Source organism: Aythya fuligula, chromosome 25 (genome assembly GCF_009819795.1).
Source record: "Aythya fuligula isolate bAytFul2 chromosome 25, bAytFul2.pri, whole genome shotgun sequence".
NCBI lineage: Eukaryota > Metazoa > Chordata > Aves > Anseriformes > Anatidae > Aythya > Aythya fuligula.
The window spans coordinates 6,403,822-6,417,693 of record NC_045583.1 but is presented as its reverse complement, the minus strand read 5'-3'; the positions used below and the strand labels follow the sequence as shown (position 1 = coordinate 6,417,693).

The 13,872-nt window shown below is 49.0% G+C and overlaps 1 protein-coding gene and 1 long non-coding RNA gene across 2 annotated transcripts; both read left to right on the top strand.

Moving 5' to 3' along the window:
* The first annotated feature begins 1,589 nt into the window (after positions 1 to 1,589).
* On the top strand, positions 1,590 to 4,004 carry LOC116498805 (potassium voltage-gated channel subfamily A member 3-like). The gene has a single exon (XM_032203227.1). It carries the CDS (start codon positions 1,590 to 1,592, stop codon positions 3,324 to 3,326), a length of 1,737 nt encoding a protein of 578 aa, XP_032059118.1. The 3' UTR covers positions 3,327 to 4,004.
* Positions 4,005 to 4,041: 37 nt separating this feature from the next.
* On the top strand, positions 4,042 to 13,443 carry LOC116498830. Its single transcript, XR_004254198.1, has 3 exons — positions 4,042 to 5,009; positions 12,826 to 12,921; positions 13,285 to 13,443. It is a non-coding gene; the product is annotated as an uncharacterized LOC116498830 (long non-coding RNA).
* Positions 13,444 to 13,872: the final 429 nt, after the last annotated feature.

Here is a 13,872-nt window from a genome sequence, read left to right as displayed (position 1 = left end):
CATATGGCTGTCTTCCAACAGCCGTGCTGAGCTGCTGCCCTGCTGCCAACGTGAAAAACGTAGCACCAGGGCAGCGCTACTGCTGGTGGTTGGTGGTTGGCCACACACCACATCCAGGAGCATCCTTTGGGCCAGACACCTCGCTGAGGCTGACAATGGGGTACCTCCATGACATCTGCTGCCTGGGGGCTTGTAACCCCCTCTCAGACCTGTCAGCAGAAAGGGGAAGGCAGGCTGGGCTTGCTCAGATCTGTTTCCATGTGTAGTACAGACTCGGCTCCTACAGAAATATTTATTGCTGTTTTCCCCCATGGGTTTGTATATTTTGTACAGCTTGTTTCTAATTTAAAGTATAAATAAGTTTGATCTTTTCATCTGTTTCTCTCCCTACCTTCTGGAGGCTGTGCTTGTTAAAAATAACCATGGTGAGAAGCTGAAGCAGGGCTGCTGGCAGGGTTTTTGCCTCCTCCATGGTGGGGCTCCTGTGGGAGTGGCAGTGTGGTGGCCGTTCATACACAGCCCCGGCCTGGCTCGCACAGTCACAGCAATGGCCTGAATTCCTGCAGCCTCACCTGGCACATGGCTGGAATGCAAGCACTTCTAGGGAGCCACCAAGGGGGCTTGGGAAAATGGGGAACCAGGGTGGAAGAGCAGGGTGCAAGGACTGTGCGGGGGTGTCCCTGTGTGCATGTGTCGTCGGGATGCTGCAGTTGCCAGCACAACGTATCTGTGGAGGGGGCTTTCTTAAAAAAAAAAAAAAATCCCATTTGACCAAAGCTGAATTATTTGCAAAAGAGATCAGCTGAAGCAAGAAAAAAAAAGAAAGCCTTGCAGGAAAGTCTGAAATGCAGACCGGGGATCAGAGTGAAACTGCCTTTGTCGAGGTGGCTCAGCTTCACTTTGCCGTTGATTTTGTTCTGGGGATGCACATGCACACATGCAAGTATGTGCATGCAGATAGGCATGCACACATATGCATGTGCACACATGCTCACACGTGCACGTACACATACTTGTGTGTGCACATGCACACGTGCATGTACAAACATATGAACATGCACACACGCAAGCACACCCACACACATACATGCACACGCAAAGGCAAATGTGTGCACACGTACTTTTGCACACACACGCCCTTGCACACGGGTACACACACGCACTCCCCCTTTCCCACTCTTCCCTCCCCCCCCCCCCCATGCTCTCTGCCCTATGCGCCTCCAGCCAGCGCCAAATCCGCGCCCGCTCCAAGCCTCGCGACGCCCCCCGGCGCCCCCCGGCCAAGGCGCCGATTCCCTCCAGGCCATGCCCGAGCCGTGCCCGAGGGGCTCCCCTGGCCGAGGGGGCAGTGAGACGGGGGGGTGTCTGCGGGGCAGGGCCGGGGGGTGCTCTGGCGGCTGAGCGAGGCGGTGCCAGGGCTGGGGGCGGATTTTTTGAGAGCAGCCTCGGCTGCTCAGAGCCGCGGCGGCCGCCGGAGGAGCGGGACGGCTGCTTCTGCCTCTGCCTGGAGGAGGAGGAGGAGGAAGAAGAGGCTCCGACCGCCGCCTCTCCCTCCCGCCCCCCCCTTTCCCCTTCCGCCCCATACCTTTATGGACGAGCGCCGGAGCTTGCTCCACTCTCCGGCTGCCTCTTCCGCCGGCCGGCCGCCGAGCAGCAGCCACCACAACCTGGGCTACACCGAGCAGCCGCCCCCCGCCGGCCCCCGGCCCCACGAGGAGGAAGAGGGCGAGGAGGCGGAGGAAGGCAGCATGACCGTGGTGGGGGGGGGCGGCGGCGGAGACCCCCTGCTGGAGGAGCCGCAACATCCGCACCCTTTGCTGGTGGGGGACCGCTACGACCACCCTCTGCCTCCGGCTGCCGGCCCCACCGGTCACCCCGCGGGCAGTGGGGAGCACGAGTGCTGCGAGCGGGTGGTGATCAACATCTCCGGGCTGCGGTTCGAGACCCAGCTCAAGACACTGGCGCAGTTCCCTGAAACGCTGCTGGGAGACCCCCGTAAGAGGATGCGCTACTTCGACCCCCTCCGCAATGAGTATTTTTTTGACCGCAACCGGCCCAGCTTCGACGCCATCCTCTATTACTACCAGTCAGGTGGGCGCATCCGACGGCCCGTCAACGTCCCCATCGATATCTTCTCTGAGGAGATTCGCTTCTACCAGCTAGGGGAGGAGGCCATGGAGAAGTTCCGGGAGGATGAAGGTTTCATTCGGGAGGAGCAGCGGCCACTCCCAGACAAGGAGTTTCAGCGTCAGGTGTGGCTGCTCTTTGAATATCCCGAGAGCTCTGGGCCAGCCCGAGGCATTGCCATCGTCTCTGTCCTGGTCATCCTTATCTCCATCGTCATCTTCTGTTTGGAGACCCTGCCTGAATTCAGGGATGACCACGACTATGAGGGAACTGGGGGGACCTTCGGGACAGGCGGTGGCCCTCTCCCACCTGATGTTTTCACCAACTCCTCGTCCTCGGCCACTTCCATGGTGTCATCCTTCACTGATCCTTTCTTTGTGGTGGAGACTTTGTGCATCATCTGGTTCTCCTTTGAGCTGCTGGTCCGCTTCTTTGCCTGCCCCAGCAAGGCCACCTTCTCCAAGAACATCATGAACATCATTGACATTGTGGCCATTATCCCCTACTTCATCACACTGGGCACTGAGCTGGCAGAGAGGCAAGGCAATGGCCAGCAAGCCATGTCCCTGGCCATCCTCCGAGTCATCCGTCTGGTCAGGGTCTTCCGCATCTTCAAGCTCTCCCGACACTCCAAGGGACTGCAGATCCTGGGGCAGACCCTCAAAGCCAGCATGAGGGAGCTGGGCTTGCTCATTTTCTTCCTCTTCATCGGCGTCATCCTCTTCTCCAGTGCTGTCTACTTCGCAGAAGCTGATGACCCCAGTTCAGGTTTCAGTAGCATCCCTGATGCCTTCTGGTGGGCGGTGGTGACCATGACCACAGTGGGCTATGGGGACATGCACCCCATCACCATTGGGGGCAAGATTGTGGGGTCTCTGTGTGCCATCGCGGGGGTGCTAACCATTGCTCTGCCCGTGCCCGTGATAGTCTCCAATTTCAACTATTTCTACCACCGGGAGACAGAAGGCGAGGAGCAAGCCCAGTACATGCATGTTGGGAGCTGCCAGCACCTCTCGTCTACCGAGGAGATGAGGAAGGCGCGCAGCAATTCCACCCTCAGCAAGTCCGAGTACATGGTGATAGAGGAGGGGGGAATCAACCACAGTGCATTCAAACAGGCTGCCTTTAAGACAGGGAACTGCACAACCACAAACAATCCCAACTGTGTGAATATCAAAAAGATCTTTACGGATGTTTAAAAACAAAACAGCAGCAAAACCCGAGGATGTGGTAAAAAATAATAAATGCAAAGTGACTATGTACTTGGTGTTGTGTGGAACATGCACCATCGTCAGTCTATGTATGCCCTTGTTTTTATACGTTTATTTTTTTAGATCTTTCCTTTCTAAAGATCTTAAAGGGATTTAAATTGCTCTGAAGAAAAGAGGACAGCTAACAGTTAAAGAGGTGGAAGAAGAAGACAAAACACTCTCACCGCTGAAGCAGGTGTTTGTTCTGCAACGTGTTGCAGGGCTGCTTTTGTTTTCTTGCTTTTGGGGACATCTTGCTTTGCTCCTGATTTCTCCCCCCCCCTTCCCTACAGGCAGCGTGGAGCCGATTTCCCTTCCATCACATAAGCTCACTTGTTGGATTAGCAGCCCTGGATTGGGTGGGGAGATGAGGAAAACATGTTGCAGAGCACACTATAAGGGGGCTGGGAGGAAACAACCATTTAATTTTGCAGAGAGTCTCTGTTACCACATTGTTAAATGGTGCTTAATATTGAAACATGTGGTGTGCCGTTAGGGCACATCACAGATTGCCTTTTCTCTCCCACTAGATCATTTATGAAATTCTAATCTGGTCAGAGACCAAGTGCAATCAGTTCTGACTTAAAGACAAAACAAAACAACAACAACAACAACAACAACAAAACAAACAAAAAAAAAACAAAAACAAAACAAAACAAAAATACTAATTTTCTATTCTTAATTCCCTTCCCCTGCAGCACTATGGCATTATTCCATCCAGCATAAAATCTGTGGCCACACAGCGGGTCTGTGTGCTCTAGGGGAAGGCAAAAGGCAAAATTGAATGGTTATGGTATGCAGGGAGCGATGCCGGCGAGGACCAGGAGATGCCAGCTCTGCTATGGGCTCCTTGCTGTGGCCATGCAGCCTCAGATCCACCAAGCTGGACAAAAAGGGATATTTCCACCTTTTTGCAATGCATTTAGGAGAGATACAGCTGCTTATCGCAAGAATATTAGAGTGGTGAACACGCCTTCCAACGGAAGTCACTAATTTGGACTGGAGTGATACAGTTGCCATGGCTACCCTAGTTTCCTGGGAAACTCCAAAAGGTTGTCATGGCATCCTTTCTCCCATCCCCCTTGGTCCTTGTCGTTCCTGCAAAAACGCTTCCAGATGGTTCCAGCCCTGCCATTCCGCAGGACACTGTGTCTCTGCAACTCGCAGGGCACCCATCCCTGCATCCCCATATTGTCGCTGCACCCGCTTCTGCACCGTGTCCCCATGAACCAAACACCCACCTGTAGGCAATAAGCACACCCCAAAACTCTCCTCTTCCTCCCAGAAGAGTTCACACCTTGGCAGTGAAATCTGGGAGCCAAGCCTTGTCCTGCAGACATGAGCAGCCGCTTGGACATAGCAGCAGTGGCGCTACACCACCAAGAACCGTGCTTGCCCCATGCCACATGAAACCCTGAAGCTCCCCCAAAGCATCCTCCAAGGGCAAGAATGGCCCCGAGCAGCCACCAGGAAAACTCAGCTGGGAAAGTGTGGCAGACTTTGGAAACAAGGGGGACAAATGCAGATCTATTAAGAGCAGGATTGAAAAGTAACCCAAACCCCTCCAGGGAAAGCGTGCCTCCTTCATCATTCTGTGTACACCAGGGGCCAAAGGACATCTGATGGGATCAGGTGAGCTTTGCACGGGGTAGAGATTTTTTTGCATTGTAAGATAACATTGCTTTTGGGAACAAACCTCATGTTTTCCACTCGTTGGTTTTGTTTTCCAGCTCCCCTGGTTGCCTTCATGTATTTTTGTGCATGTCAGGTAAATGGAATACCATCCTATGGCTCCTCTGATTATATTTGCTTTCCACTTTGCTTTTTAGTGCTGCACAGTGAGTTCTAGGTAGGCAGGCACTGAAGGAAAGCTGTGCTGCTTTTGTATAGTGGGATTTCTTCAATTCTGCATAAAAAGGAGTTATTTGCTGAATTTTGGTGTTTCAGGCTGGTCCCTGTGGTGGAAGCAAGCTTATGGGGCTGGCAGGTCATAGGGCATGGAGTGGCTTTAAGCACCCGGTCCCCAGCTGTGCTCAATTTCACTGGCTTTTGGGCTGAGAGCAAAGAGACTCCTTGCAGGTGGTGAAGTGCACGGGAATGCCACCAAATGCCTCCTTCAATAAAGAACAATTTGACCCCAACCTGTGCAAGTTGTGCACTTTCCTAAGGTACGGAAAAGGGGATTTGTTCTGAGAGAGACTGGCCACATCAAAATTGGAGTTTAGCTGGGACTTTAAAAGACCCAGATGTTAAAAGGGTCAGGACAGTTTGTAACATATACATGTAACACTCTTCCTTAGCCCAAGTGTCCTCACCAGTTAATAAAACATTAATAACCAAGGAAAACATCAAAGCAGCTTCTTAGCTAATGGTATGTGACAGCTTTATTGGAACTGTGGTAGTTTTCTCCAGCTGAGGATCTGCTCAAACCATCTTTATTAGGGGGATGCTCCACAGCATTGCAGGTGGTGACAGCCCTGGCATCCTTCATCCTGACAGCTTCCCAGGGAGCACTGATGAACACGGGGCTTTCTGGAATACCCCCAAGCACCTTTTCCCCAGACTGCTGGCAGGCTGAGATGTCGTTTCTTGCTATAAACTCTCACTTATTGTTATTAAAGCCTTTCCACATGCCTGTTCCTAAAAGGAGGATTTGAGTTTAAAAGCAGTGGAAGCACTCCCCCTTGGGAGAGCTCACCGATGAGTTTTGCTTCTGCATTTTTGCTGTGGCAGCTGCACAGAAACCACATGTTTGCCTGGAACTGGCAGCATACAATTTTCAGTTTCAATGCAATCTAAAATAAGCAGAAACTTTGCTGGTTGTTCGTTTGCTTTCCTGTCTAATCCCCGCCTTATTTTGTGGAGGCAGAATAGCTGAAAACGGATTGTATTGTCAGTTAGAGATACAATATCAGGGAGATGGTAAGGAAGCCACTTCATCCACTGTAGTTGTTAAAGCACAGAATGGCATTGCTGAAAAACATCAAAGCACTGCTGCTCCATCTTTAAGATATACACAGAAATTGGAGATGTAGTAGCAAGCAGAAAAAACCAGGGATATCCCTGCTATACTCTGCCCCATTTCTGTCTGCTTCTTCCCTCTGTGCTGTCAGTGTCTCACTTGGTAACGTACGGTGAGAGAAACACTTTGTGCTGTTGCACGGTCTGACGCTCCTCTGAAAGTGGCTGCTGAGCATGTCCCGGCAGGAATTGGAAGGAGTGCTGCGAGACTGCTCCCTTCATAGCCAGCTGGTTATTGGGCTTCCTGTGCTGTCTTGCAATGTGCCTCCTCTTCAGTTTTAGGACTGTTTTAACCACTACCTGGGAACCAACATTAAACCCCAGTCTTTGCAGGCTGCGAAGAAACTAATTTATCTGGACACCAAGCATGCCCAAGGCAAGACACAGGGCTTGGATGGCACAGCTTGCTGCCTTGAGTGGAGAAAAGTCATTGCCCAGGGCTCCTGGCTGACATTTAGGGTCCCTGCCTCCCCAGATGCTTTTTGGTCCTGGATGCCACCCCGGAACAGGGTCAGCCCCCCTTTGATTCAGGGGAACACAGGGGACATGCAGCAACCCCTTGCCTGACCCTTCTGCTTGGTGCTTTGATGTTCTCACTTTTTTCTCCTGCTTATTTACCCCTTTTTTGTGTGTTTTCAGGCCTACATTCTTCTAAAAAGGTTCTGTTGCTCTCCAGCCCAATAGGTGCTCTCCAGGTACTAGTGGAGACAAGACAGGATCTGTCCCGCCCAGGTGTGGACACATAGGAGATCTGGGGGATATCTCTGCTCCAGGAGGGCCTGATTTCTTTCCAGGCAATTGTTGCTGCTCCATTACTTGACAAAAGGGACAAAATAAACTGTTTTTTCTTTGTCATCACCAGTTTATGGACTGTTTAGCAGAGATGAAGGGCAGACCAGCAGCTTCCCCAGCAGAAGGAAAGGAGCCATCAGGAGCTCATCTGCTGCCAAGGGGTCACTCCTGGCAGAGCAGGACAAGGTCTCTTGTGGCAGTTTGTGCTTGTGGATAGCATTCTGCATGAAATCTGTTTAATTGTGTAGTTTGGAGCCCTCTTTCTGCCAAGCTTTTAAAATATGCATATCTGTGTAAGAGTGCATGGAGGCTCCCATCCCAGCCTGATGCAAGGCACTGCCTTCTTCCCTATTTCAATGCTTTAACAAGTGATCTCTGGGCCGGCTGCAAACCTGAAAGTGAAAACAGACATATAGGATTTAACCATAAAGCATTCTACCCTTCAATCTCATGCACTGTGTGTACTGGTAAGGAATGTTCAGTCTGTGGTACACACCTGCGTCCTTGTGCCAAGGCAATCAAGTGGGCGCAGGCAAATAGGGTTTTTCTGCACATAATAGGATGCCATGGGTAGGGCAATGTCCTATAAATTCTTTCACTGCCATGGAGCTGGTACTGTTCTTCTGCACCCTTCTCTGTTGTGGGTTCACACCCATAGCCTGAAGAGGTTTCTTGGCTCTCTGGTGCATGTCTTTGGGTGGTGCTGTGTAGCTGAGGCATGTGCTCAGGACAGGCTGTTGCTGTGCTGCACTTAGCAGCACCCCTAGTGCTGTTTGCATAGCAGGGGCTGCACTGACACAGCTGCAGGCTGCCAGCCCCGTGGGTGCAGGGTGGCCTGAGCCCTCACCAGCATGAGGAACCAGACATTGGGTGGCGAGGTCTGGAGTGATGCGTGTCTGCAATTGGACATTTGCCTTGAGAACCACACGGCTGGGGCCGCAGCCATCACCCTGCTGATGGGGACATCTGGGTGTGGATGTTCCCTGGTTCAGGGAACTGCTCCTTCATTGGGGGTGGGAGGGGAGTGTTGGAATATTTTGTAGGAGTGGTGATTTAGGGCTTTCTTAGGGCACAAATAGGACTGGTGTGGAGCTCTGATGAACAACAGAGCCATTGCACAGTGTGGGGCACATCTGCTCCTGGGAGAGCACTGCAGAGCAGCCCCAACAACGACCCCACTGCAGCCAGCTTCTACACTGTACACTCGTGATTCTGCTGTGACCAAGCCCTGGACACAATCGAGACCTTTTACTTCTGCATTTGGCTTCCTGAGCAGGAAAATGAGTAATGGTGCCTCCGTCAATGAGATATTCATCCCACCTAACAGGACGCGTGTTTGCTGCTCTGTGCTTGGAAGGCGTCAGGGCTGCTGTCTGTGCTCCTGCTGTTTGTCACTGGGAGAAAGCAAATCATATTTTTTGCTCATGAGAACCATCCGCCATATGGAAAAAGGGTGGGTGCGGGGTCCCATGCTGCTCTTTCAGATGGAGCCATGTTATCCCTGCTGCTGGCAAAACTCATCCAAAAATGCTCTGAGAAAATCCCCTGTGAGCCCCCTGCTTACTTTTCCCTCCACGAACAAGGCACTGCTTTTGCACCTCACAAGTTTCACGAATCTGTCCATGTCTTATTACTCACAAAGCCTGACTATTCAGTGCTGAGGGTGCTCTGTAGCAGGACAGGGAAACCTTCATGCATGAACGTCCCTGCAGGGCACCATCAGTTTTCTCCTTATGAAGCAGGACATGCTCCAGTAAATTAAAACCTGTCTCCTATCTCATTCAGCTTGTCACTGTGGTTGGGAGCAGCTAAAATACTTCCTGATAGCTGCTCTTCACCTGCTCATAACAGCAATAATCTTTGCCCAGACATGCTGGCAGATGGAAAGACCCCTGGATAAGCGATGCAAACGGCAGCATGTGTTGCTGGGTTTGTTCAGTACTGATTCATTTCCTTGCGACTTGTAATTCAGATGCTTTTCAGAGTATAGCTATGTTTTGTCATGTCTGTTGCTCTTCTGCATTTGTTGCATTTCATTTTTAGCATCTTTACACATACTGTGTGGGAAGACTTGATTCGGATGTGCGGCTCACACAACTACATCAGCCACTGGCTATCTCTGCTCTGGCTGTCAAGGAAGCAGAGTGCATTTGGCTTTATTTTGATGCTGACCAGCACCAGCTGCTCTGCTTGCTTCTTCCATAGCGGATAGATATGGAAAATCCTTTTGCATTGTGTCATGGTTTGATCAGCTGCAGCAGCACTGAGGGCTCAGTTCCAGGGGGAGAGCAGGGCTCCTGTAGCAGCACCTTTGTTCAGGATCTTGCTCTCATGAGCACCCAAATGTAATGTAAACTGTAACGGGGCACAGAAAGGATGAACGCACACTTCACAAAGCATTTTTGCATTTCAGAAAAAATGTATTTGCTGTTTGGCTAAGTGGTAGAAAAAAAATGATCTTAGTGCACTGCAGTGTGGATGTTGATGCTGTGCAGTTTTGCAGCTGGTCCATGAAAACAGGCTTCACTGTGGTGCAGACCTGAAGTATGAGCGAGGTCTAGGCTGTGTTTGCTCCTGGCCTGCTGGGTGTTTTTTTGGGCAGGTCAAGTCCTCTGGCTTCAGTTTCTCTTACCTGTAAAATGACACCGAGTGACTTTGCTTAATGTTTGGAAATACAGCATTGAAATGTGATGTGGAAGGAAGAGGCGGTTTTAGAGCACTAAGTAAGAAATCACCCAAAGACTTTATGGTTTTCAGCTTACTTGAAGGTTACAGACTATGTAGACCCCCCAAAACTCATAAACTGGGGTGATTTCCCCCATCTGGAGCAAAGCCCAGTTTTTTACCATGCTTCCCAGGGACACCAGCTCTGCACTATGTCTCCCCTTCCCATTTCCTTTGGTTCTTCAATCTTTGCACTTGCATTTTCATCCTTATGCTCCATTTCTCCCAAAATCTCCATACATTTGTAGTCAAAATTCTCTTCTCCCTCCTTGCTGGTCTCTGCATCCATTAAACAACTCAGTAATGATTTGGACCTTGGGCTGTCACAGCAGGACAAAAATGTGTAACCCAGGACTTTGGGTTAAACATGAACCTGTGTACTGTAAATTCAGACTTGGATGTTCATCTCCTGGGACTGTCTCAAAGTGACCAAACCTTTCAGCAATGTCTCTCTCATTTTGGCTGCAAAATGTGCTGAACAGGGAAAGCAAAGCATACACAAGGAGAAGCAAAAAGTTATTGCAGCTTGGGTTCATCTGCTTTGCGAAGTGTCCTGCAAATTGACTTTATTGCTCCATTTTCTTAACCAAGATGTCATGCAGGTCCCTTACAGAAAAATATTACGATAGCACTTACCTTTATCAGCCATTCTTGGAGCTCAGTAAGAAGAGCTATCAAGTTAATGTGATTAGATCTGTTTTCCCCAAACCTGCATTAATTGTTATCAATTACATCCTGCACTTTAATTCTGTATTCAAAGCCTCAGCCATTCCAGCATGTTATTTGGGATCAGAGGAAGAGAGACAGACCCATACTTTTGCAGGTCACTTTGTTTATCCCTTAAAAAGTTGGCCCAACAGGAGCTATTTTCCAGTCCTGGATTTCCTCCAGGTCCAGGACTCAAGAAATGCTCAATGCACACAGTCTTGCGAGCTGCTTCACCAGCTCCAACCTCTTGGATACAAGTTATTTGGCTTCACCTTTTGAAAAACATCTAGTTTCCATGGCTGCTGTTTAATATCCTCTGTTTCTGTTGAAGTGGGGAGGATTTCATCACCCCTGTATGCTGGGAATACATCTGCATCCCTTCAGGAATCAGAGCACCACCATCTATTGAATGCTTGTGACTTCTCACTCCCACTATTCTTCTAGCTGAATTTGGTGAAATAACGTTATCCTTAGGCTGAGGATTTGGAATTTCTGTCTACAAGGGCAGGGATACATCCTGGAAAGACACTGGGGTACCCAAAAGTGCTGGATTGGGTTGGGTCAAGAAAGCTGGGCTCTGCTTGCATTTGTGTCCCTTGATCTCCATCCCGGTTCATCTCACTACATGCCAAGGTGTCTCAGCACTCAGGAAGTGCCCGGTGAGACAGCTCCTGCAGCAGCAAGCTTTGCTGTGCTGTAGCCCCTGGGGCTGAGCACGTGCCTGGAGCGTGCCCTCGTACACCTAGTACTGGGTGTGCAGAACTCACTCTCTGCTGTCCCTCTTCCGTCAAATGAAGGGCATTGCCCAAGCTGCAGCCGTTCTGGCTGAGCACTCAGAGTAAGGCTTCATTTGGGTTGCATTTGTGTAACCCTCCAGCCATGCTGGGGGATCCCAGTGGTGTTACCACAGATCCTGAGGAAAGTAGGAGTGCTTCCCTGCTGGCAGGTGGGGGCGGGATGTAATCCCCCCTTTAAGCCCCAAGCCCCAGTTCATGTTCAGCACATGACTTGCCTTTCTGGCACAGCAGGATAAGCGGGTGCTTGGGCAGCTGCATGCCTTGAGACCCTTACAAGGAGCTCTAAGCCCTGCTGCGAGCGTATTTCCCCAAATACCATGCTGCTTTGCACGGCATATTTGATTCCTGTGGAAAATCCTACCTCCCCCTTTCCTCTCCCTGCTCTCATCACCCACAGCATCCAAAGAGCATGGATTCTGTCCTACCTTGCCAGCTTGCTGTCTCCAGCCTGTGTCTCCCCTGAGGGAAAGCAGGCTCCTTTTGGGGAAGGGCTTGGTGGCTGAGCTGGGACCACTGGGTCTGGGTTCGTTAGCACTCGGCTCTAACCCATTAACACAGATCCTTCCCATGGCTGTCTCATCACCAGCTGCTAACAAAGCACCTGGCTCACGTAATCTGATTTGGTGGTAGTGCTCGTCTTATTAGTGCACACCACACGCTGGTTTTAATATAGTTAATGAACCTCTCTATAGGAAACTTTACTAATTCCCACTTGAAATATCACCTTGAAAGAGGTAGAATTCAGGACCCATTTGGTGTGTAATGCCTGTGAACCTGCAACACCCTGTAAAAATAGGGCTGTGTCCCATCCATGGGTGGGCAGAGTGATGCTCCCATTGCTGGGTTATGGACTGAAAGCAGAGGACAAATTTTCAGAAGATGAGAGTGATGAAAGCAGTGGAATAAAGATTTTATGTCAGGATCTTGGAAGGCTCAGCCTGTAGTTTGGGAGTGAGATCAGCCCCTGCTCTTGCACTCCCTTTGCTGATCTCAGGAAATCTGCATCAGATTTATGAGCAGTTGCTTAATACCATGTAAATCATATCAAGTCTTCACAAACCCAGCTTGATTAAGATAAAAACGTGATAAGGAAAACCCACTTCATGCTAATTATTCTGGATTGGATTTGGAACTTGTCATTAATGTGAGATAAGAGTTAATAATTGAAATATGTTTAATGAATCTTTTTCTAGATTTAGCTCTCTTTAGACCGTGTTGTATTTAGTCTGTTAAGCAATTTTAATTAGCAAATTTTCCCTTTTCATTTGTGAGGAATGAGGATGTAAAGTTGTCCAAGGGGACCAATGTGCAAGATCTATTCCACTTTGCCTTGAAAAAATAACAATGTGTTGCTTGTTTTCAAAGCCAGGCTGTGCATAAAAACTGTTGTTTGATCTGCCCAACAGATAACAGAAGCTTCGAATTTAAGAGCTTCAGGACTGTGTTGAAGAATAAAACACCTCAAAGAAAATCACACACATCCCAACCTCGACAGATGGAAGGTCCGTCCTCCTGCACTCCAACATGTTAAACATTTGCTATGCTATCTGTGTCTTCTAACACAAGTGCATTATGTACCAGGGATCATCTTTTCAGCTGGAAGATTATTTTCAGATCATGTGCAATATAATGAAACTGAACAAATCCAGAAAAAAGGCAGAGGGGAGGTGGAAATCATTTGGACATTATTTCATTAATATATATATATATATATATAACCTTTTATATATATATATAAAAGGTTAAGTAACCAGAAAGGAAATGTTAAGCAGAGCTGCTAATAAGCAGTCCAAATATTTCACTTGGGATGGGAGGGAAATGGGGAAAATTCAGTTGCTCACAGTGTTCTCTTTCCAATGACACAGGCTTTTTTCAGCAGTGGGAAGTGAATAAGTTCTATTTTCTGGCTTTCCTGTACACACTCTTTATAAGTAGGAATGTGCCACACCAAAGCTGTGATTTACTTCAAGTCCTCATAATGCACCAGGAAAATCCCATCTCTACCAACATTGAGGAAAATCATGTCAGCCAGTCCACAAGTTGTGCCTTGCTTTCAGAAACTCTGTGGGAAAAAAAAAAAAAAAAAAAAAAAAAAAAAAAAAAAAAAAAAAAAAAAAAAAAAAGAAAAGAAGAAAAGACAGTTTTTCCAGGGCTGGAATAGCTGAAAAACCCAATCCTGAGTTGTCATGCCCTACTTCATTTCACGAGAGCTCATGTACCTGTCTCTGCTCCTACACAGTACTTTGGTCCCAAGTGAATATTATAGTATTTTATTCCTAATACTATAATAAAAGGGAAATGCATCACTGCTCCGCCCACCACTGGTTTATTTTGCACACTGGTGTTTTTTTGCTCGGCTGGCTTCCCCTGTGGGCTGTCCACTGTGAAGCTGTCAAAACTGGGCAGTTTATAACCTCAGTGCATTTCCTAGGACAGTATAGGTAAGCATCAGC